Raw genomic sequence first — 20,684 nt, forward strand, 5'->3', positions numbered from 1 at the left:
AAGCAAAGCTGTTCCAGGCACTCTTAATTTCTTCCTCAAGGTAGCCTGAAATAAAGTTGTGGAAAGTGGAGTCCCAAAGAACACTTGAGGGGCATTGTTGAATGGGGGAAATCACGTCAGCAATATGAGCAACTATTGGAAATGGTTGCACAACAATGTGAATGTGCCTAATGCCATTGAACTGTAATGTATATATACTTTGCTCACAGGCTTCCTCCATGCCAGCACAGCACAGTATCGACTTTCTAAAGTTTCTAAAGTAGCAGGGGGTGGGGAGAAAGAAAGAGGTCAACCCCCCCCCAAAAAAAAAATCATTAACCTTCTCCAGACCTGGGATTTTTTTCAAAGAACCAAATTACAGGGGAAAAGAAAAAAAAATTCAACAGCCTTCCTACAGCAAATTGGAATTTTGGCCAGGGTTCTAGAGTTGTTCTGCACGGAATCTGGGGTGCATTCCACCCCACCACTCACCACCCACCCCCAGAAACTGACGCCCTGAAGGAACGGTTACTGACACCCAAGGGCTGCAAGCTCAAGAAAGCAACGCCTAGGCCTCGGGTCGGACTATTCCGTGGAAGGGGCGGGGCGGGGCGGGGCGGGGCGGGGCGGGGCGGAGTGCGCCTGCGCGCACGTCCTGGGCCCAGGGAGTGGCCACTCTAGGCGGCGGGGAGGTCGCGGGTGGAGGGGGCTAGAAAGCGAGCGTGGCCTCTCCTCTATGGTCGCGCGGGCCCGGGGCTTCTTCCGGGAATCCACACTTCCCGCAGGGTGGCTTCCGGAAGTCAAGTGAAGTCAAGCTCCTGGGCTCCACCGCTGCGGACGATCGCCCTGGTAAAAAGCAAGCAACGGGGCGGTGGGGTTGGAGAAAGTGGGGGGCTTGATTTGTTCCATTCGGGGAAGGAGGCGTTGCAAAGAAGGAGGTGTGAGGGTCTCTGCTCCTCCAGGCCCAGGTGCTGCCGAGCTGTCATGCTGTGGTGGCTGCGGGGTGCTGGTGGTCCCTGCTTGGCCAGGCCCCCCCAATTCCCACCAACCACCATCCCTCTCCTGGGAGCTGCATGTAGGTACAACCTGGTCGTTGAGTCTCGTCTGTGTGTGTCCCCTCTCAGGGGTTAGGGTGAGAGCCCCCTTCCCCTTGGCTACAGGGTGTCCCCAAGAGCAAGAAATAGGGAGGAGAAAACATTGCTTTGACATCTCAAGTTGGATGGATGGGTGCTTGGGGGGGCCCTGTGCCAGCTCCCACACAGAACTTCGGATCATGCCCCAGCCCCCCCAAATATATATCATTTTATTGATAGATTTAAATTGCTCCCATATGCAGAAAATGGGGAAAGCAAAAATCAAAAGCTCAGAGTCACTTTGAGCTTGGACTAGAACCCAGCCCTTTCTTTGAGTTCCAAGAACATGACTCAAAAATCGGAACTTGAAATAAAGTTTCCGTTTTTAAAAAAAATCAAGAGCTTTAAAGAGAAAGATGGAAGAAGCAAATGAGAGTTGGGCTGTTTAGCTGGTATGTAGGGTTACCTAGCTGGCAGTCTAGGAGGGCTGCCTCGCAGCAACTTGAGTAGAGAAGGGAGCATATCCAGATGTTGACCTACTGGCGTGTGTGACCCAGTGTTTCCTCCCCGCTCAAGTTCATTGGTCAGTCCTTTGGGGGTTGACTTGATATTCTCTAAAGAGCCAATAGGAAGGAGCTTTGGCCTCTCGCTAGGCCACATCCCACAGCCTGCTCCTTGTACACGTGGGCTTGGATTGTTTTTGTTCTGGTCTCTAGTCTGATAAAACTGCCTGCTTTTATATTCGAACAGTTCTCCCCTGACTATCATCATATAATTAGATTAAAAAAAATGTGCTTCTCCAGGGAAATATTCTCGTTTATTTTTTTTTAAATTAAAAGTGGTGGTGTTTGGCACTGACCCTGCTTACTCAGTAAATACTGCTATTAATAGTCCTATTGTTTTTAATTTTTGGGCTATACCCGGTGACACTCAGCGGTTACTCCTGGCTATGTGCTCAAATATTGCCCCTGGCTTAGGGAACCATATAGGACACCGGGGAATAGAACCGAGGTCTGTCCTAGGTTAGTGCATGCAAGGCAAATGCCTTACTGCCTGCACCACCCCTCTGGCCCCAATAGTCCTATTATTAATGTCATTGTCATACAGCAGTCTCTTTGAGTTTCTGTGGGCAGAATTTGTTCTATAAACCTCCTTCAGGGATTGGAGAGAGCAATCAACCTACTGAACACACGCAAAGGCTTAGGTTCAATCCTAGGACCTCAAGGTGGGTGTGACCTCCACAACCAAAATAAATAAATCCATTTTGGCTTTAATAGTAGTACAGCTGGTAGGACACTTGCCCTGCACTTGGCTGACCCAGGTTTCATCCTTGGCATATAGTCCCCAGAGTACTGCCAGGAATGATTCCTATGCACAGAGCCATAATATGTCAAATCGCTCCTGGTAGGCTCAGGGAACCTTATGGGATGCTGGGATTTGAGCAGGGGTCCCTCTTGTGTTGGCCGCGTGCAAGGCACTATCATTCCAGTCCCTGTCTGTGCTTCTTATGGAGCGAATGTCTCCTGGAACTGAAGCCTGAGTATTTGTTTGTTTATTTTTTAAGCCTGAGTATTTAAAAAATGTTGTTTTATTTTCTGATGTTAAAAAAAGTTAGGTAGGGGCCAGAGCAATAGCACGATGCTAAGGCATTTGCCTTGCACGAGGCCAACACAGGATAGATCGAGGCTCGAATCCTGGCATCCCATATGGTCTCCCGAGCCTGCCAGGAGCGATTTCTGAGCGCAGAGCCAGGAGTAAACCCTGAGCACCATCGGGTATGACCCAAAAACAAACAAAAAACAAACAAACCAACAAAAAGTTAGGTAAATGTGTTTAACCAGCTGTGGACCTTTATATTGTAAATATACTTCACCTCACAGGCTTGTGGTTCCCAGCCACTGTCTCCTGACAGCTTCTCGCATTGCACCATTTGCTTTAGAATATATATTTTTTCTTGTTTTCCTTGTCTATAAACTACATCTTATGGTTAGGTGCCTCTTATAGAGTAAAAATATGGTAACTCTTAAGCTTGCCTGGTGTGCCCCCAAAACAAACAATCCAAAAAAAATTAAATAAAAAAGAAATGCTCCAAGGGGCTGGAGTGGTGTCGCAAGCCGTAAGGCATCTGCCTTGTGCGTGATAGTTTAGGACTAAACTGCGGTTCGATTCCCTGGCGTCCCAGATGGTCTCCCAAGCCAGGAGTAGTTTCTGAGCACATAGCCAGGACTGAGAGACACCAGGTGTGGTCCCAAAACAAAACAAAAGAAACAAAAAATGCTCCTTAAAAGAATAAGGTTATTTCAAATGAAATAAATCTTCTAAATGGATTTTTTTTTGGGGGGGGGGTCACACCTGGCAGCACTCAGGGATTACTGGCTCTACACTCAGAAATCGCTCCTGGTAGGCTCAGGGGACCATATGGGATGATGGGATTCGAACCACCATCCTTCTGCATGCAAGGCAAATGCCCTCCCTCCTTGCTATCTCTCTGGCCCTAAATAGATGTTATTATCCAGAACTTTGAACATGAAAACGAAGAGGCTGGGCATGAGAAATGTCAGCTGGTTTGGACCTCAGGTCCTCCGGCTCCAGGCTAGACTGTTCCCACCCTAGCAGTCTCTCCAGGGAAGTTATGGGGAGAGGCAGCATCAGCAGTAAGTCTGAGCATGGGGATTGGAAGGATCAGTTACAGTGTGGGCAGAGTGACTTCTATGTCTCATTTGACTGTGATCTTTGTCACTTGAATACTTGTGACGCTGTGTGTGGCGCTGGGTTACAGGAGGAGAGGACAGAGGAAAATGCCCAAATAGGGCCAGATAGAGTAGGGTGTGTAGTAGGGTAGTTTCGGAAGAATCCTAGTAATAATAATAAACCAATTGTGCTCCTGATAGGTCAGGCACTATTCTAAGTACTCTGCTATGTTCATTTATTTTTGTTGTTGTGTTTGGAGGCCTTACCCAGTAATGCTCGGTGCTTACTCAGAGATCACTGAGGTGCTCAGAGATCAGTGGAGATACTCAGGGGACCCTATATGTTAACAGGGATCGAACACAGGTTAACATGTGCAAGGCAAAGTGCCCTTCCTACCTCATTGTACCATCACTCCAGTCCATGCTTTCTTAATTTATTAGACCTGTCACTACTGATGGCATTGACATCCCTGCTTTTTTAGATAAGAGCTAAGTGGCTTTCCTGTGGTCAAACAACTAGTATTTGGTGAAAGCTGAATGAATGTAATCATCCTGGCTCCACAGTTTGTGTTCTTGGTTAAAATTTTTTTTGAAAAAAGTTATGTTACAAGGCCAATACTACTTTTGCTTTACACAAGGCCAATCCAAGTTTGATCTCTGATATCCCATATGGTCCCCGAACCTGCCAAGAGTACATGCTGAGCACCACTGGATGTGATCCAAAAATAAAACTACAACAACGGAAGTCTTATTGAGCTGGAGAGATATTTAGAGCTGGAAAGGTGCTTGCCTTGCACAAGACAAATCTGGGTTTGATTCCTGTTACTACCCTTCACCTGCAAATATATTTATATATAGAAAGAAAGTTACCACGAAAGTCAAATATTGGTTGATTTGATTTTTCAGCTACATGGGGCCGGAGTGATAGCACAGTGGTAGGGCATTTGCCTTGCATGAGGACGACCCGGGATGGACCAGGGTTCGATCCCTGGCATCCCATGTGGTCCCCTGACCCTTCCAGGAGCAATTTCTGAGCACAGAGCCAGTAGTAACCTTTGAGAGCCGCTGGGTGTGACCCAAAAACCAAAAAGAATGTTTGTTTTTAGCTATAGACCTCCAGAACTCACTCTGCCAGTTGTTCTTAGGGAGCCCCCATAGAACTCTGTAGTTTCATTTCTGACTTTGGGGACCTCAGGCTTGGCTTGGCAAGATCAAGAGTCCTCCAGCCACAGAGTGTGAAACCTGAAAAGAACATGAATTTCCAAGCCAAGATGCACCCAGAGTCATGTGAATCACCTGCACTTTTGTTTGTCCAACCTTCCCCCCAGCTCATATTCTGAGCTGGTTGGACATGTCCAGCATTGAGTCAAGGGCAGAAGGCCCAACCTGTGCCACAGAACGGAAACAAGAGAGGGCAGTTTCGAGAGAGCCAGTTTTGCCTTCTCAGTGGGCACTCATCTTGCACAATGCCCTTCCCACTCAGTAAGTCACAGGTTTCAAAGATCAGCAGCTGGCAGCTGCCACTGAGCAGGCCGCCTTTGCCCCAGTGATTTCTGACCCTGTCCTGGAAGAAGATCTGGGTGTTGGGAGTAGGAAAAACACTGGGGTGGTTCCTACTGCCAACTCCTGGAGTGCAGTGTGTTTTACCATTCGGTGTGTCAGTTATTCTGACCTTGGCATGCAATCTGTGCACAGTCCCTCTCATTTTAGTAGCCCAAGTGAATGAGTCTTGTCATTTCTTTTATTTTTAATTTTTTGTTTTTGTTTTTTTGGGTCATACCTGGTGGTGCTCAGAAGTTATTCCAGGCTCAGAAGTCACACCTAGCAGACTTGGGAGACCATATGAAATGCCGGGATTCAAACCGGGATCCGTCCTTTGTTGACCTTGTGTGAGGCATATGCCCTACAGCTGTGCTATTGCTCTGGCCCCTGAGTCTGATCATTTCATGTCTGTGGGTCTGAGCAAGGTTTTCAGTGGTTGTTCCCTCAACTGGACTTGACCTTCCTGAAATAGGAGTGCCCCAACCGTCCATCCTGTTACTCCTGTTAGGAATGTTTCTGCTTCTGTCTCATGGAATAGTGGTCTACACACCCTTCCAAACACAGGTGGAAATTTGTATTCTCCAAAAAAGCATCGTTGTTGGCCGATGCTGATTTCTTTTCATTCCTGTGGATTTCTCAGCTTTGCAGAAATGAGTGTTCCTAGGCAAGTGAAGGGTGAGTGAGCACAGGACTGATGTCAGACAGTGATTTGAAATTGAGATCTAGGGGTCTGGAGAGATAAGACAGAAGGTAGGACACTTGACTTGCATGTAACCAACCCAGATTAGCTTCCCTGCAACTCATATGGTTCCCTGAACCTCACCAGAAGTGATCCCTGAGCACAGAGCCAAGAGTAAGCCCTGAGAACTCCCAGGTGTGCCCCCACTCCTGAAAAAAAAAATAGAGGGGGGTAAGAAAAGAAGTAATATTGCATTATCTTAAGTTTTAGGTGTGTGTTATTGAAAAATCAGTGTAAATAAATTAAATTCATCAATATAAAATTCTTTCTCCCCCTCCCTAATTTTTTGACTATACCCAGAGATATTCAGGACCTACGCCCGACTCTGAACTCAGAAATTACCTCTGGTGGGTTTGTGGGACCTTATGGGATTCCTGGGTCAAACCCTAGTAAGGTAGGCAAATGCCCTATCTGCTGTGCTATTGCTCCAGCCCCTATAAAAATTATTAAATTGGGGGCTAGAGAGATAGCATGCAGGTAGCACATTTGCCTTGCATGCAGAAGGACGGTGGTTCGAATCCTGGCATCCCATATGGTCCCCCGAGCCTTCCAGTAGAGCCAGGAGGAACCCCTGAGTGCTCCCAGCTGTGACCCAAAAGCCAAACAACAACAACAACAACAACAAAAACCAAAGGGCCGGAGAGATACCACAGCTGCATTTGCCTTGCAAGCAGCCGATCCAGGACCAAAGATGGTTGGTTCAAATCCTGGTGTCCCATAAGGTCCCCCGTGCCTGCCAGGAGCTATTTCTGAGCAAATAGCCAGGAGTAAACCTTGAGCGTCGTCAGGTGTGGCACAAAAAACAAAACAAAACAAAAAACAAACAAACAAAAATTATTAAATTGGGAATTAATACTCCTTTGATAAATTCCCTTTTACTTGTTTTGTTTGGGGACCATACATTATGGTGCTCAGGGGTTACTCCTGACTCTGTGCTTCGAGGACTATATGGAGTGCTGGGAATCAAATCCAGATCACTTGTATACTCAGTAAACTTCCTACCCACTGTGCCATCACTTTGGCCCCTCATTTTTCAAATCTTGCCTTTAGGAAAGTTGATTTTCCTAAACATTGGACAGAGAACCCAAGGATATCAACAGTGCTCTCTCCACTTCCTCCTTCTGGCCAGCAGCACTTTGGATGAATTTGTAGCTAACACATGAGCTGGATAGACAAACAGCTTCCTTCTCAGGAAGGAACTGCCAAGTTCAACTTGCTTCTTGAATGACAAAGAATGATTGGGAGACTATAGGTGTCCCCACCCATTCATTCCCCCTACTCCATGTGTTTTCAAATAAATACTCAAGCAGCAGAGGCATTTGGGAAATCAGAAAGTTGGTGGTGACAGCTCTCTTGCAATTATTCACGTCACCAGAGGGTGTTACTTCTTCCCTATCAGTTGGGTCAAGTGAACAAAGCTATGTATGGGCATTGCATTACAGGAGGCCCAGGTTTCATTCTGGCACCACCACCTGGGGCCGATCTCAAAGGAACCTGGCCAAGTGTGACTCCAAAAAAAGTTAATAAAAAGAGATGAGAGCTAGAAGTACTGGCCCATAATATGAAGCTTACAACAAAGAGTGGTGAGTGCAGTTAGAGAAATAACTACATTAATACCTATCACGATAATGGTAATGAGTGAGAGAAATAGAATGCCTGTCTCAAATACAGACAGCGGCTGGGGGAGGAAGGAGAGGGGAGCATTGGTGGTGGGAAGGTTGCACTGGTGAACGAAGGGTGTTCTTTTCTATAACTGAAACCCAACTACAAACATATTTGTAATCATGGTGCTAAATAAAGATATTATTTTTAAAAAAGTTAATACAAGGTTTCAGGGACTGGAAAGATAGCACAGCGGTAGGGCATTTACCCTGTACACAGCCAATTCAGGATGGTCCCCATGTATTCCCCCGTGCTTGCCAGGAGTGATTTCTGAGGGCAGAGTCAGGAGTAACCCCTGAATGCCACCAGGTATAACCCTCCCCCCCAAAAAAAGTTTCATTAGTGAAATTATGGAATCCATTTTGGGGGGTTGATAGTCAGGTGCATACCCAGCAGTGATTAGGGATTATTCCTGGCTCTGCACTCAGAAATCTCTGCTAGCAATTCTCAGGGGATCCTATGGGATGCTGGGGATTGAACACGGGACAGCCACATGCAAAGCAGAACTGCCTTATCTGTTGTCTTATCACTCAGGCCCCTCCGTTTTTGACCATGTGAAATGGAGATGAAAATATCACGAATCTCAGAATGGAGGGCAGCGTTTCTTGATTACCTAGGCCAGAACTTAAAGGTTTCCTTTATGCTTTACACAGTTCCATGAGGTAGTTTTAGTAATCTATTACCATTATTATTATTATTTTTTTTTTTTTTTTTTGTGGAGAGGCCCAAACCCAGCAGTACCAAGGACTTCCTCTGAGTTCTTCACTCACTCCTGGTTCAGCTCTGGGGACAATATAGGATGCCGAGGATAAAATCCAGCTCAAGTACAAACAAGACATGACCCACTGTACTTTCACTCTGGCCCTCCATTTGATGACAGAAGGTAGGGTACTTGTCTTGAATATGGCCAACCCAGGTTTGATCCCCAGCATCCATATGGTCCCCCAAGACTGCCAGGAGCAATTTCTGAATGCACAGCCAGAAGTAACCCCTGAGCGCCGCCAGGTGTGACCCAAAAACCAAAAAAAAAAAAAAAAAAAAAAAGTTTTTTCCCAATAGTCACTCAAAAATAAATAAATACAATTTAAAAATTCAGAGCTTTGCTAGAACAATCGTAGTTTCAAACACCCATCACAGAATGTGTTCACTTTCTCTTTTTCCCCCTCCTAGATTTAGTGATGCTTTGCAACGGTTATCTCAGTCTAAGACTCTTCAGGTTTGTGGGTCCCAGAGTTTGTTGAGATGGAGGCATCCCTGCAAGATGACCTGAAACCTGTGGTCCAAGAGGAAGAGGCCTGGTCTGGCACTCCCTCCCCTCAGATCTCCATCAGCGAGTTTTCCTGTCACTGCTGCTATGACATCCTGGTCAACCCCACCACCTTGAACTGTGGCCACAGCTTCTGCCGCCACTGCCTCGCATTATGGTGGGTCTCATCCAAGAAAACCGAGTGTCCGGAGTGCCGAGAAAAGTGGGAAGGCTTCCCCAAAGTCAATATTCTCCTCAGGTAATGAGCAGCCTGGGCCATTGTTAGGAACTCACGGAACTTTGAGCTACAGTTTCTCTGGGGCACTACCTGGGATGGAATCCAGGACCTGACAGCTGGTGAAACAAGTGCTCTATCACTGAGCCAAATCTCCAGCTCTTTATTTTTGGTAGGGGGGTGGCCAGGTCGAGAGGGGACACACCCAGCAGTGCTTGGGGTCCTATTTCAAACTCCATCCTTACTGATTGCTCTGTGGTAGTGCTGGGGATTGAGCCCAGGCCTCCTACATGCAGAACATGCGTTCCAGCCCATCAAACTCTCTCTTCAGCTCCTAAGAGCCTTTCTGCACATTTATGGGCTGATGGGAGCCATAAGAAGTTCTGACTTTAGTGATTTCCTTTCTGTAGTTGCACATGTTTCTGTTTTCATTCAATCATTGGCCTATTTCTTTAGCCATTTCTTTAGAGGATGTGTTGGTTTTTTCCATTTTTATTGATTGGGGAGTGAGTTGGCTCATCCAGAGTTCTGTGGTTGGGATTTGCTCTCCTCTGTGGAGGGTGGTGCCACGCCTTAACCTGAGCCTCCTGCATGTGAAACACATGCTCAGTACTTTGAACTATCTTTCTGATCCTGGTTTTTGTGTGTTTTTTGGGCCATACCCAATGGTGCTCGGGCGTTACTCCTAGCTCTGTGCTCAGGAATCGCTCCTGGCAGGCTTGAGGGGCCATGTGGGATTCTGGGTATTGAACCAGGGTTCGTCCCAGGTTGGCTGCATGCAAGGCAAATGCCTTACTGCTGTTCTATCACTCCGGCCCATTTTTGTCTGTTTTTGGCCACACATAGCAGTGCTCTGGGCTGACTCTGCACTGAGGGATCACTCCTGGGTACTCGGGGGAAACCCTATGACTTGCTGGGGATAGAACCTGCATTGGCCAGGTGCAAGGAATGTGCTCGGTTTTATCTTAAATTTTTTGTTTTGTTTTTGTTTAGTTTTTGGGTCATAGCTGGCAGCGCTCAGGGGTTACTCCTGGCTCTACACTCAGAAATCACCCCTGGTGGGGGCCGGGCGGTGGCGCTGGAGGTAAGGTGCCTGCCTTGCCTGCGCTAGCCTAGGACGGACTGCGGTTCAATCCCCCGGCGTCCCATATGGTCCCCCAAGAAGCCAGGAGCAACTTCTGAGCGCATAGCCAGGAGTAACCCCTGAGCGTCACAGGGTGTGGCCCAAAAACCAAAAAAAAAAAAAAAAAAAAAAAAAAGAAAGAAATCACCCCTGGCAGGCTCAGGGGGACTATAAGGGATGTCGGGATTTGAATCACTGTCCTTCTGCATGCAGGAAAAACACCCTACCTCCATGCTATCTCTCTGGCCCTTATCTTAAATTTTTTTAATTATCACATGATTGGGAGCCAGAGAGATAGTACAATGACTAAGGCATTTCTCTTAAAATGCAGCCAACATGGGTTTGATCCCTGGCATCCCATATGGTCCCCCTGAGCACAGCCAGGTGTGATCCCTGAATGTAGAGCCAGGAGAGCATTACCATGTATGGCCCCAAATCTATATTTATTAAATAATGACAGGGTTGTAACTGATCTTCTTGTACCCTCCTCTGTAGTCTTTGTGTATGTTTTTGGAGGGGTTACACCTTACTCCTGGGTCTGAGCTCAGAAGTCGCTCCTGGCAGGCTCAGGGGACCATATGGGATGCCAGGATTTGAACTGGGGTCCGTCCTATGTTGGCTGTGTGCAAGGCAAACTCCTTACCGCTGTGGTATTGCTCCAGGCCCGTCCTTGTGTATTATTAAATATTGAGCCCTCGTTCTATTTCTGTTCTCTGCTATAAATATCTGTGGTTTCACAATAGTCCTTTGACATTTTTTTCTGATCGCTACAGGGATGCCATTGAGAAGCTCTTTCCTGATGCCATTCGAATGCGACTGCAGGACATTCAGCAGAACAGTGACGTGGTCCAGAGTCTGGCAGCCTTTCAGAAATATGGCAATGATCAGATCTCCTTAGCACCCAGCACTGGCCGCGTAAATCCGCAAAGAGGAGGGGGATTCTTTTCAGGAGTGCTCACAGCTCTGACCGGTGTGGCCGTAAGTATGTTGTGGCTCGCTCCTTCTTTCCCCTGGTGCCCAGGAGGTCACTTTATGGATTTTTTTGTTTGTTTGTTTGTTTGTTTGGGGAGGGCCACAAATGCTCAGATATGCTCAGGGCTTACTCTTGGCTCTGCATTCAGTAATCATTCCTTGTGGTACTTGGGGGACCATATGGGATGCTGGAGGTCAAACCTGGGTCAGCTGTGTATAAGGCAAAGGCTTATTCACTGTATTATCTCTCTGACCCCCTTGAGGTCGCTTTATTTTATTTTATTTATTTATTTATTTATTTTTTGGTTTTTGGGCCACACCCGGTAACGCTCAGGGGTTACTCCTGGCTATGTGCTCAGAAGTTGCTCCTGGCTTGGGGGACCATATGGGACACCGGGGGATCGAACCACGGTCCGTCCAAGGCTAGCGCAAGCAAGGCAGGCACCTTACCTTTAGCGCCACCGCCCGGCCCCGCTTTATTTTATTTTATTTTTTGGTTTTTGGGTCACACCTGGCAGTGCTCAGGGGTCACTCCTGGCAGGCTCAGGGGACCATATGGGATGTCAGGCTTCGAACCACCAACCTTCTGCACGCAAGGCAAACGCCTTACCTCCATGCTATCTCTCCAGCCCCTGCTTTATTATTTTTTAATAGTTCTTTTAATTAATTAGTTTTATTTTATTTCTGGGAGGTTTTTTTGGGCCGCACCCGGCAGTGCTCAAGGGTTACTCCTGGCTGTCTGCTCAGAAATCACTCCTAGCTGGGGCTGGAGAGATAGCATGGAGGTAAGGCATTTATCTTTCATGCAGAAGGACGGTGGTTCAAATCCCGGCATCCCATATGGTCCCCTGTGCCTGCCAGGGGTAATTTCTGAGCATAGAGTCAGGAGTGACCCGAGCGCTGCCGAGTATGTCCCAAAAACCAAAAAAAAAAAAAAAAGAAAAAGAAATAACTCCTAGCAGGCTCAGGGGACCATATGGGATGCTGGAAATTGAACCAGAGTTTGTCTTGGTTTGGCCAGTTACAAGGCAAATGCCCTACCACTGTGCTGTCACTTTGACCCCCCATGAGGTCACTTTAGAAGTACACCTTAGTGACCAGCAGTCACACCATGTATGGTAATTCCGATTGAACACTGAATGAAGTTTGTGTGTTGTGAAATACTTCTTTTATTTGTTTGTTTCTCTGTTTATTTTGGTGGGGTTTTGGACCACACCTGGTGGTACTCAGAGATTACTCCTGGCTTTGGCTGTAGCTCTGCACTCAAGAATCCTAGAGGAATTCAGGTGGCTATTGAACCGAAGTCAGCTTAGTGCAAGGCAAAACCTTACCCGCTGTCCCAGCAAGTCATATAATTCTTCAGGGAGATAGAAGGCCTGTGTTTGGAGCCCTACTGAATGTCAGTTTGAGCCTATAAAGAACAGTCAGAAGGGTGACATAGTCCGAACCTGAGAGCATCTGCCTTGCCTAGAGCTTCCCTGAACTCGGGCACTACTCATATCCAACCCAGAAACTATTTTCTTTCTCAAATCCACACAGCAAAAGCTAATCATTATTAATTTCCTGAAAGAAAAGATGAGAACTATGGCCAGTGTGATAATACAGCAGGTAGGGCACTTGCTTTGCACAGAGCCAACTGGGTTCAGTTCCCATCATTCTATAGAGTTCTCTTGCCTGCCAGGAGTGATTCTTGAGTGCAGAGCCAGGATTAAGCTCTGGGCACTACTGGGTGTGGCTGTCCCCCCCCCCCCCCACACACACACACAAAAGAATCAGTTAACTTAGCCCAAGTTGATGGGGTTACCAGTGCATGTGGTCCTTCCTGCTGCTGCCTGTCCCCTAAGCCCAGCCATCCACAGCAGGATAACTGTATTCCCAGGCTTCTGCCACACTTCCTACTCCTGTGAATAAACCTTGCGTCCCTTGGAGATCAGCTCCTTCCTTTTCCTTCCCACTCTCCTGGATTTGGAACCTTCTGTGTCCTCAGGTCCCTGTGGCTTCTCCCCAGGTGGTCCTGCTCGTGTATCACTGGAGCAGCCGAGAATCGGAGCATGACCTCCTGGTGCACAAGGCCGTGGCCAAATGGACCGCGGAGGAGGTGGTCCTGTGGCTGGAGCAGCTGGGCCCGTGGGCCTCTCTCTACAGAGACAGGTTTCTGGCAGAAAGAGTGAATGGAAGGTAAGGAGCAGAATCTGCTGTCAGCCTCAGAAGCTTTCACGCAGCCCGACTGAAATTTCACCCGCCTGCTGTAAAATGAGGGCTGTTTCGGGTTGGAGTGGTGGCTCGAGAGCTAGCATGCAGGCTTTGCATGCAGGAAGCCAGGGTTAAATCTCCAGATCCACGTGGGTCCCTGAGTACCTCTGGAGTCGCACCAGAACATCACCAGGCTTGGCCCAAAAAAGACAAACACGTGTACACACTTAAGAGTATATAGCAGTTGTTTTCAGTTGAATTGTATTTTTTTCCCATTCAGATACTGAGGCTCTGCACTCAGGAATCACTCCTGGCAGGTTTGGGGGACCATACGGGATTCAGGGATCAAACCCAGGTCTGTCGAGGATTGGCAGCGTGCAAGGCAAATAAATGCCCTACTGCTATCACTCTGGTCCTTGATTTGTTTTTTGTTTTTTTTGTTTTGGTTTTTGGTTTTTGGGTCACACCCAGGGGTTACTCCTGGCTCTATGCTCAGAAATCGCTCCTGGCAGGCTGGGGACCATGTGGGATGCTGGGATTCGAACCAATGACCTTTTTTTTTTTTTTTTTTTTTTTTTTGGTTTTTGGGCCACACCCTGTGACGCTCAGGGGTTACTCCTGGCTATGCGCTCAGAAGTTGCTCCTGGCTTCTTGGGAGACCATATGGGACGCCGGGGGATCGAACCGCGGTCCGTCCTAGGCTAGCGCAGGCAAGGCAGGCACCTTACCTCCAGCGCCACCGCCCGGCCCCTCGAACCAATGACCTTTTGCATGAAAAGAAAACACCTTACATCCATGCTGTCTCTCAGGCCCCATTGTTTTATTTTTTTTTAAACTTTATTTTTTTATGATTGGTTGGTTCTGGGGCCACACCCAGCAGCGCTCAGGGGTTACTCCTGGCTCTGTACTCAAAAATTGCCCCTGGCAGGCTGGGGGACCATATGGGGATGCCAGGAATTAAATCAGGTCCCTCCTGGGTTAGCCGCATGCAACACAAATGCTCTACCACTGTGCTATCTTTCTGGCCCCGTTTTTTTTTTTTAGGTTCGGGGGCCGCACCCAGCAGTACTCGGGGGCTTCTCCTGGCTCTGCATTCAGGACTCGCTTCCAGCTGTGTTAGGGGTCAAAATGTATGTTCAGGGCCAGACCAACCTGGTTTCAGTCCCCAGCATCACATATGGTCCCCCAAACCTGCCAGGAGTAATTTCTGATTATGGAGCCAGAAGTAACCCCCTGAGCACAATTTTGGGTGTTGCCCAAAATCCAAAAGGAAAAAAGTGTGTGCTTAGTCCTTGGAGAAACCACTAAGCGTTGCCAGATGTGGCCCAGAAATCAGGCAGGGAAAGAGGGAAGGAAGGAGGGAAGGATAAAGGGAAAATCGTTTTTCATCCATAAGTTCCAAAGAACCCCATTGTAACCCCATCCCCCATTTTTCCTGTGTAGCCTTACCTACAAGAAAGACTTGCCCATATCTGGGCAGGGTCTTTGGTAGATAATAAAAAGTTTGGCCTCAGGGGCAAAGGGGATTTGCATGGATAGAGGATGGAGTGGGAAGCAGGAGGAGAGATGGCAGAAAGACAAGTTAGAATGTAGGGCTGAATAAGGATCCAGCGTAAAAGGTTATGAGAGAAGCCACATGTGTTGTTGGCCAGGGCTGAATAAAGATGATATCTCCAAAAGCCTGATTGCTTATGAGTTTTCTACTCACCGCTATCCTGAAAGCTGCTGACCCGCTGGCTGGAGAGGGGGGTGTAGCCCAGTCTTGGGCTAGAGGAGAAAGGCCTCTCATCCCTCCATCACCATCCACCACCATCCAACCCCATCCAAAGGGCTGTTATGCAACACCCATCCCTGTCCACAGGTTGCTTCTGATGCTAACGGAGGAAGAGTTTTCCAGGGCACCCTACACTGTGGAGAACAGCAGCCACCGGAGAGCCATCCTCATGGAACTGGAGCGTGTTAAAGCTCTGGGTGTGAAACCGCCGCAGAACCTCTGGGAATATAAGGTGAAACCCCCTGTGCCCTGTGAAAAGATTTAGTGTACAGCCCCATGATCAACTACCCACTCCCGGTTGCAGAAACCATCAAGTCCCACTGCACTCGGCTGTCGGCTGAGGAGCCTTTCTGGGCTCCATTGTCCCTCTTCTGGTCCAGGGCTTTGGACCCACAAGCTCCAGGGCAGGGGGTTTCGTGGGCTTCTCTTTGTAATGGAACAGGTAGAACCCTGAACATTGCCTTTGGCCTGTCCTTCCATCACTGTGGATCCTGTCCCTCTTATCCTGGGCCCTAACATGAGTGATGTGACAATCCATACATTTTTTTTCTGCTGTTCGACAGTGTTTCCCTTTTTTCCCCCACTCTGAGAATCAGTGCTGTATGGAAATTGTTTTGTTGTTGTTTGGGGGGACCACACTCGGTGATACTCAGCTGTTAGTACTGGCTCTACACTAATGGTGCTCCAGTGACCATAAAGGATGCTGGGGATTGAGTTTGGGTCAGCCATGTGCAAGGCAAGTGCCCTTTCCACTGTAATTTTGTCACTCTGGCACCTCAAGTTTATTATGAAGAACAAGTAACAAACAGTACACAGAAGGGCCTGAATGATCGTGTAGCATGTAAGGTACTTTTGCCTTGCAATAGTTGACCTGGGTTTGATCCCCTGAATCCCATATAGTACCCTGAGCCACCAGGATTCCCGATTGCAGAGCCAGGAATAACACATAATACCTCCAGGTGTGGCTTCAAAACAAAAACAGCAAAAGATCTCTACAGTCTGCAGAGATAGTACAAGAGTACTAACAAGAGTACATGGTCCTCAGAGCTCCTCTGGGAGTGGCCCAACCCTCCCACCAGAGCATGCAAACAAATCTCTGATCACATTGTGGAAAATTGCTTTCCAGTCTAATGCAGCCAGAACTAGAAATCTGCTTTCAGATAGTATTAACTTGGTAGATCCATTGCCTTCTCTTGCATTTTTATTCAGTCAACATTCGTGTGAGCCATGCCCACAGAATAAGGGCCAGTAAATGTTGTGGGCAGGAAGCCAGCTGCTGTAATTTTCTTGTGTGGGTTTTTTTGTTTGGTTTTGGTTTTGGTTTTGGGGCCATACCCAGTGATGCTCAGGGGTTATGCACTCAGAAATTGCTCCTGGCTTGGGCTACCATATGGTTTGCCAGGGATGGAACCATGGCCCGTCCTGGGTCAGCTGCATGCAAGGCAAACGCCGTACCACTGTGCCATTGCTCCAGCCCCTGAAATACTTTTTATTTTATTATTATCATTATCATTATTATTATTATTGGTCTTTGGGCCACACCCGGTGACATTCAGGGGTTACTCCTGGCTAGGCACTCAGAAATTGCTCCTGGCTTGGGGGACCATATGGGATGCGGGGGATCAAACCGCTGTCTATCCTAGGTTAGCGCATGCAAGGCAAAGCCCTACCACTTGCACCACTGCGTCAGCCCCTGGCTGCTGTAGTTTTAAGCATGTTGCCCCCTCCCCACAGGCAGTGAATCCAGGCAGGTCCTTGTTCCTGCTCTATGCCCTGAAGAGTTCCCCGAGGCTTGGCCTGCTGTACCTCTACCTGTTCGACTACACAGACACCTTCCTGCCCTTCATCCACACCATCTGCCCACTGCAGGAGGACAGCTCAAGCGAGGACCTCATCACCAAGCTCCTGGTAGGCCTGTGGATGGCCTGGGATGGCAACTGGCCCCCACTGTGTGTTGTTGTATGGACTTTTTCATAGTGAGAAAACAAACCTAAGAGACCTCTGCCCTCCCCCCACCCCAAGAGACTCCTCTTTCCCCAGCTACTTCTGGACTTGAAATCTTAAGGAAAACAAAAAGAGCATAGCTTCTGTTTTGGATATCTGGGGGAGGGGGGCAATAACCCAAAAATCAACCCTGGCAATCCTCAAGGGTTACTCCTGGCTCTGCATTCAGGGGTTACTCCTGGTGGTGTTCAGAAGACCATATGGCTGCCAGGGATTGAGCCTGGGTCAGCCACATGTGAGGCAGATGCCCTCCCTGCCATACTATGGCTCCAGCCACTGCTCCTATTACAAGAGTTTACATAGATTGAGGTCATCCAAGGACTAGGTTTCTGGCAAGCTGCCTGGCTGGTTGTCAGGATCTCAGCAAAATCCCCAAAGGATAAATATTTGTCCTGCCACAGCAGAGTTAGTATCAACATAGTTGCTTTATGGACCTGAAAGATAGTACTACAAGGAAGGCACTTGACTTGCACATTGCCAATCTGGCTTTGACCCCCAGCACTCCATAGGGTCCCCCAAGCCCAGGAATGATCTCTGAGCACAGAGCTAGGGGTCAGCTCTGAGTCCCAACCAAAGAAAAGTGAGTATCAACGAGGCAGGCTGGGGAATGGAAAAGCGCATCTGGGAGCCTGGTGAAGGGAAGTTGGCACTGGTGGTGTGACCGGTGCTGAAATATAGTACACCCAAAAAAAAACCCAACTAAGAATAACGTAAATCACAGTGCCTTGATAATGAAAAGTAAAGATAAATGGGACTGGGAAGATAGTACAGCAGATAGGGCACTTGTCTTGCAAGTTTTGATCCCTAGCACCCCTTATGGTCCCCCAAGCACAGACAGGAGTGATCCCTAAGCACAGAACTAGGAGTAGCTCCTGAATACAGAACCAGGAAGTAGCACTGAGTATTGCCAGGTGTGACCCAACACCAAATAAACTAATAAATATATAACATCCTGGCTGATCACAGCATGTGGAAGTCATTCCCGAGGGTGGGTGTGTCCCTTCCGTCATCCTCACATGTATGTTGTTATGACAGGATCTCCGGGAGCCCACATGGAAGCAGTGGAGAGAATTCCTGGTCAAGTACTCCTTCCTCCCATACCAGCTCATCGCCGAGTTCGCCTGGGACTGGCTGGAGGTCCATTACTGGACGTCCCGGTTCCTCATTGTCAATGCCATGCTGCTCTCGGTTCTGGAGTTATTCTCATTTTGGAGGATCTGGTCAAGAAGTGAGTTGAAGTAAGTGTGTTTACTTTGTGGCAGCCACAGGGATTGGGGAACAGAGATCCCCCCCCCCCCCACAGACACGAAATCCTTTTTGTTTGGAATTGGGGAACAGAGACCCTCCCTTACACACACACACAGGATTGAGGAATAGAGGACCCCCCTACACACACACACACACACACACACACAAACACACACACGAAATCCCTTTGGGATTGGGTTGGTTCTTCTTTTGCCTGTGGGAGTGGGGTGCATTAGGCCATACCCAGCAGTTCCCATAGTTTACTCCTTGCTCTGCACTCAAGAATCACTCCTGGGCCCGGAGAGATAGCACAGTGGCGTTTGCCTTGCAAGCAGCTGATCCAGGACCAAAGGTGGTTGGTTCGAATCCCGGTGTCCCATATGGTCTCCCGTGCCTGCCAGGAGCTATTTCTGAGCAGACAGCCAGGAGTAACCTCTGAGCATCGCCGGGAGTGGCCCAAAAACCAAAAAAAAAAAAAAAAAAAAAAAAAAATCCAGCAGTGTTTGTCTTGCATGCAGAACACCTGGGATGGACCTGGGTTCAATCATAAGGATCCCATATGGTCCGCTAAGGCTGCCAGAAACAATTTCTGAGCACAGAGCCAGGAGTAACCCTTCAGCACAGCTAGGTGTGGCCCAAAAACAAAGGCAAAATAGTCACTCCTGGCTGTGCTCAGGGACCATATAGGATGCCAGGGATAAAACCCACATTTGCTGCATACAAGGCAAGCACCCTTCCTGCTGTCCTATCTCTGGCACTGACGAACACCAGGGAGAGGGAAAATGTGGGCCTGGCTTGTGCCAGGCCCCAAGTTGACTATCCTACGGGGACCCTTAAGTACCGCTGGGGCTAGCACCAATGAATAGCTCTAACACTAATACCTCACCCTGGACCCAGTTCTTCCATGGGTGACTGGACTCAGCCACATGCAAGACAAACAGCTTGACCCCTGTGCTAATTCTTAGCCTGAAGTCCTTTAAACAAAGGGGAAATGTAAAGTGTGATGTGTGCTAAAGTAGACAGATGGGGCACCTCACCCGTCCAAGGGGCCCAGAGGAAAGGATGACCTGTTCATATTAAGACAGGAGCCAGGCACGGGGGTGGCAGAAAAGAGGCCTCAATTCCCCAGGTGACCAGACACTGCACTGGGTAGAGCCTTGGGCCATGCACCCCACCTCTTCCTCTCAGCCTCCCTCTCCCCTCTGCAGGACGGTGCCTCAGCGGATGTGGAGCCATTTCTGGAAAGTGTCGACACAAGGCCTCTTCGTGGCCATGTTCTGGCCCCTCATTCCTCAGTTTGTTTGCAATTGTCTCTTCTACTGGGCCCTGTACTTCAACCCGATTATTAACATTGATCTGGTGGTCAAGGAGGTGCGGAGACTCGAAACCCAGGTGCTGTGACGGCCCCAGCCTCATCCTGCCCAGCTGAGGTCTGAGTGAGTGGGAGCCACTCCCATTCTCTAACCTGAAGAGTGAGGAGACCTCAGCTCCTCCCCTGTCCTCTTCCTGGGCCTGGGGTGAAGCCAGCTACAGTCTCCCACTCCGCCTTTCTCATGGGGGCTTAGGCTGTGGGGACTTTCCAGGAGCCTTTGGAGACAAGGTGTGGCCGACATGAAGGCGACAGTTACATTGGCAGCCCTGATCCTGATCATTGACCAACCAGACCTCTGGAATAAGCTGGAACCCAGGCCTGTCCTCAGTCAAGGTCAAGTTTAGAGAGATGGAGTTTTTGCCAGATGTATATCCACAAAGCTTATGGACAATCCAGAACTCTTACAGGAGCACTGCCAGAAGAGTCCCCCAGCAAAAGCCCTAAGAGTATTCCATTCACCACTGACCTCATAGTCTCTGTTTTGTGCTCATTTCCAGAACATGGGAGTCACTGACTTGGGAAGGGATTGCCAGGCAGTGAGTGGACAGGTAGACAGTGACCCCTATCAGGCTGATCTTCCTCTGCTCTACTATTTGTGACAGGGGGATGGGGAGGTCAGGCTAGGGCCATGAATGTTAGATTTTAATCTGTAAAATAAATTCCGGAAGAGCCCTTACATTTGGGGAAATGTTTCACACGTTGACCTCACACTGTATTATCCTTACTGTCTGTCCTGCGGTGATGTCTGTGGATGCCCAGTGCTGCCCATAAGAGGGAGCCGGACTCTGGCCTTCGGTGTGGAAGGAGCAGGCATGGAAACTGAGGCCTCCAC

At 48.4% G+C, this 20,684-nt stretch overlaps 1 protein-coding gene across 1 annotated transcript; it reads left to right on the forward strand.

Moving 5' to 3' along the window:
• The first annotated feature begins 670 nt into the window (after positions 1 to 670).
• BFAR (bifunctional apoptosis regulator) lies at positions 671 to 20,000 on the forward strand. Its single transcript, XM_049768485.1, has 8 exons — positions 671 to 828; positions 8,856 to 9,190; positions 11,063 to 11,267; positions 13,270 to 13,439; positions 15,316 to 15,460; positions 16,963 to 17,136; positions 18,268 to 18,470; positions 19,689 to 20,000. The coding sequence occupies exons 2-8, from the start codon at positions 8,928 to 8,930 to the stop codon at positions 19,879 to 19,881; spliced, it is 1,353 nt and encodes a 450-aa protein (XP_049624442.1). The 5' UTR covers positions 671 to 828; positions 8,856 to 8,927; the 3' UTR covers positions 19,882 to 20,000.
• The last annotated feature ends 684 nt before the right edge of the window (positions 20,001 to 20,684 follow it).

This window comes from Suncus etruscus, chromosome 2 (assembly GCF_024139225.1).
Source record: "Suncus etruscus isolate mSunEtr1 chromosome 2, mSunEtr1.pri.cur, whole genome shotgun sequence".
In the NCBI taxonomy this organism is placed as follows: domain Eukaryota; kingdom Metazoa; phylum Chordata; class Mammalia; order Eulipotyphla; family Soricidae; genus Suncus; species Suncus etruscus.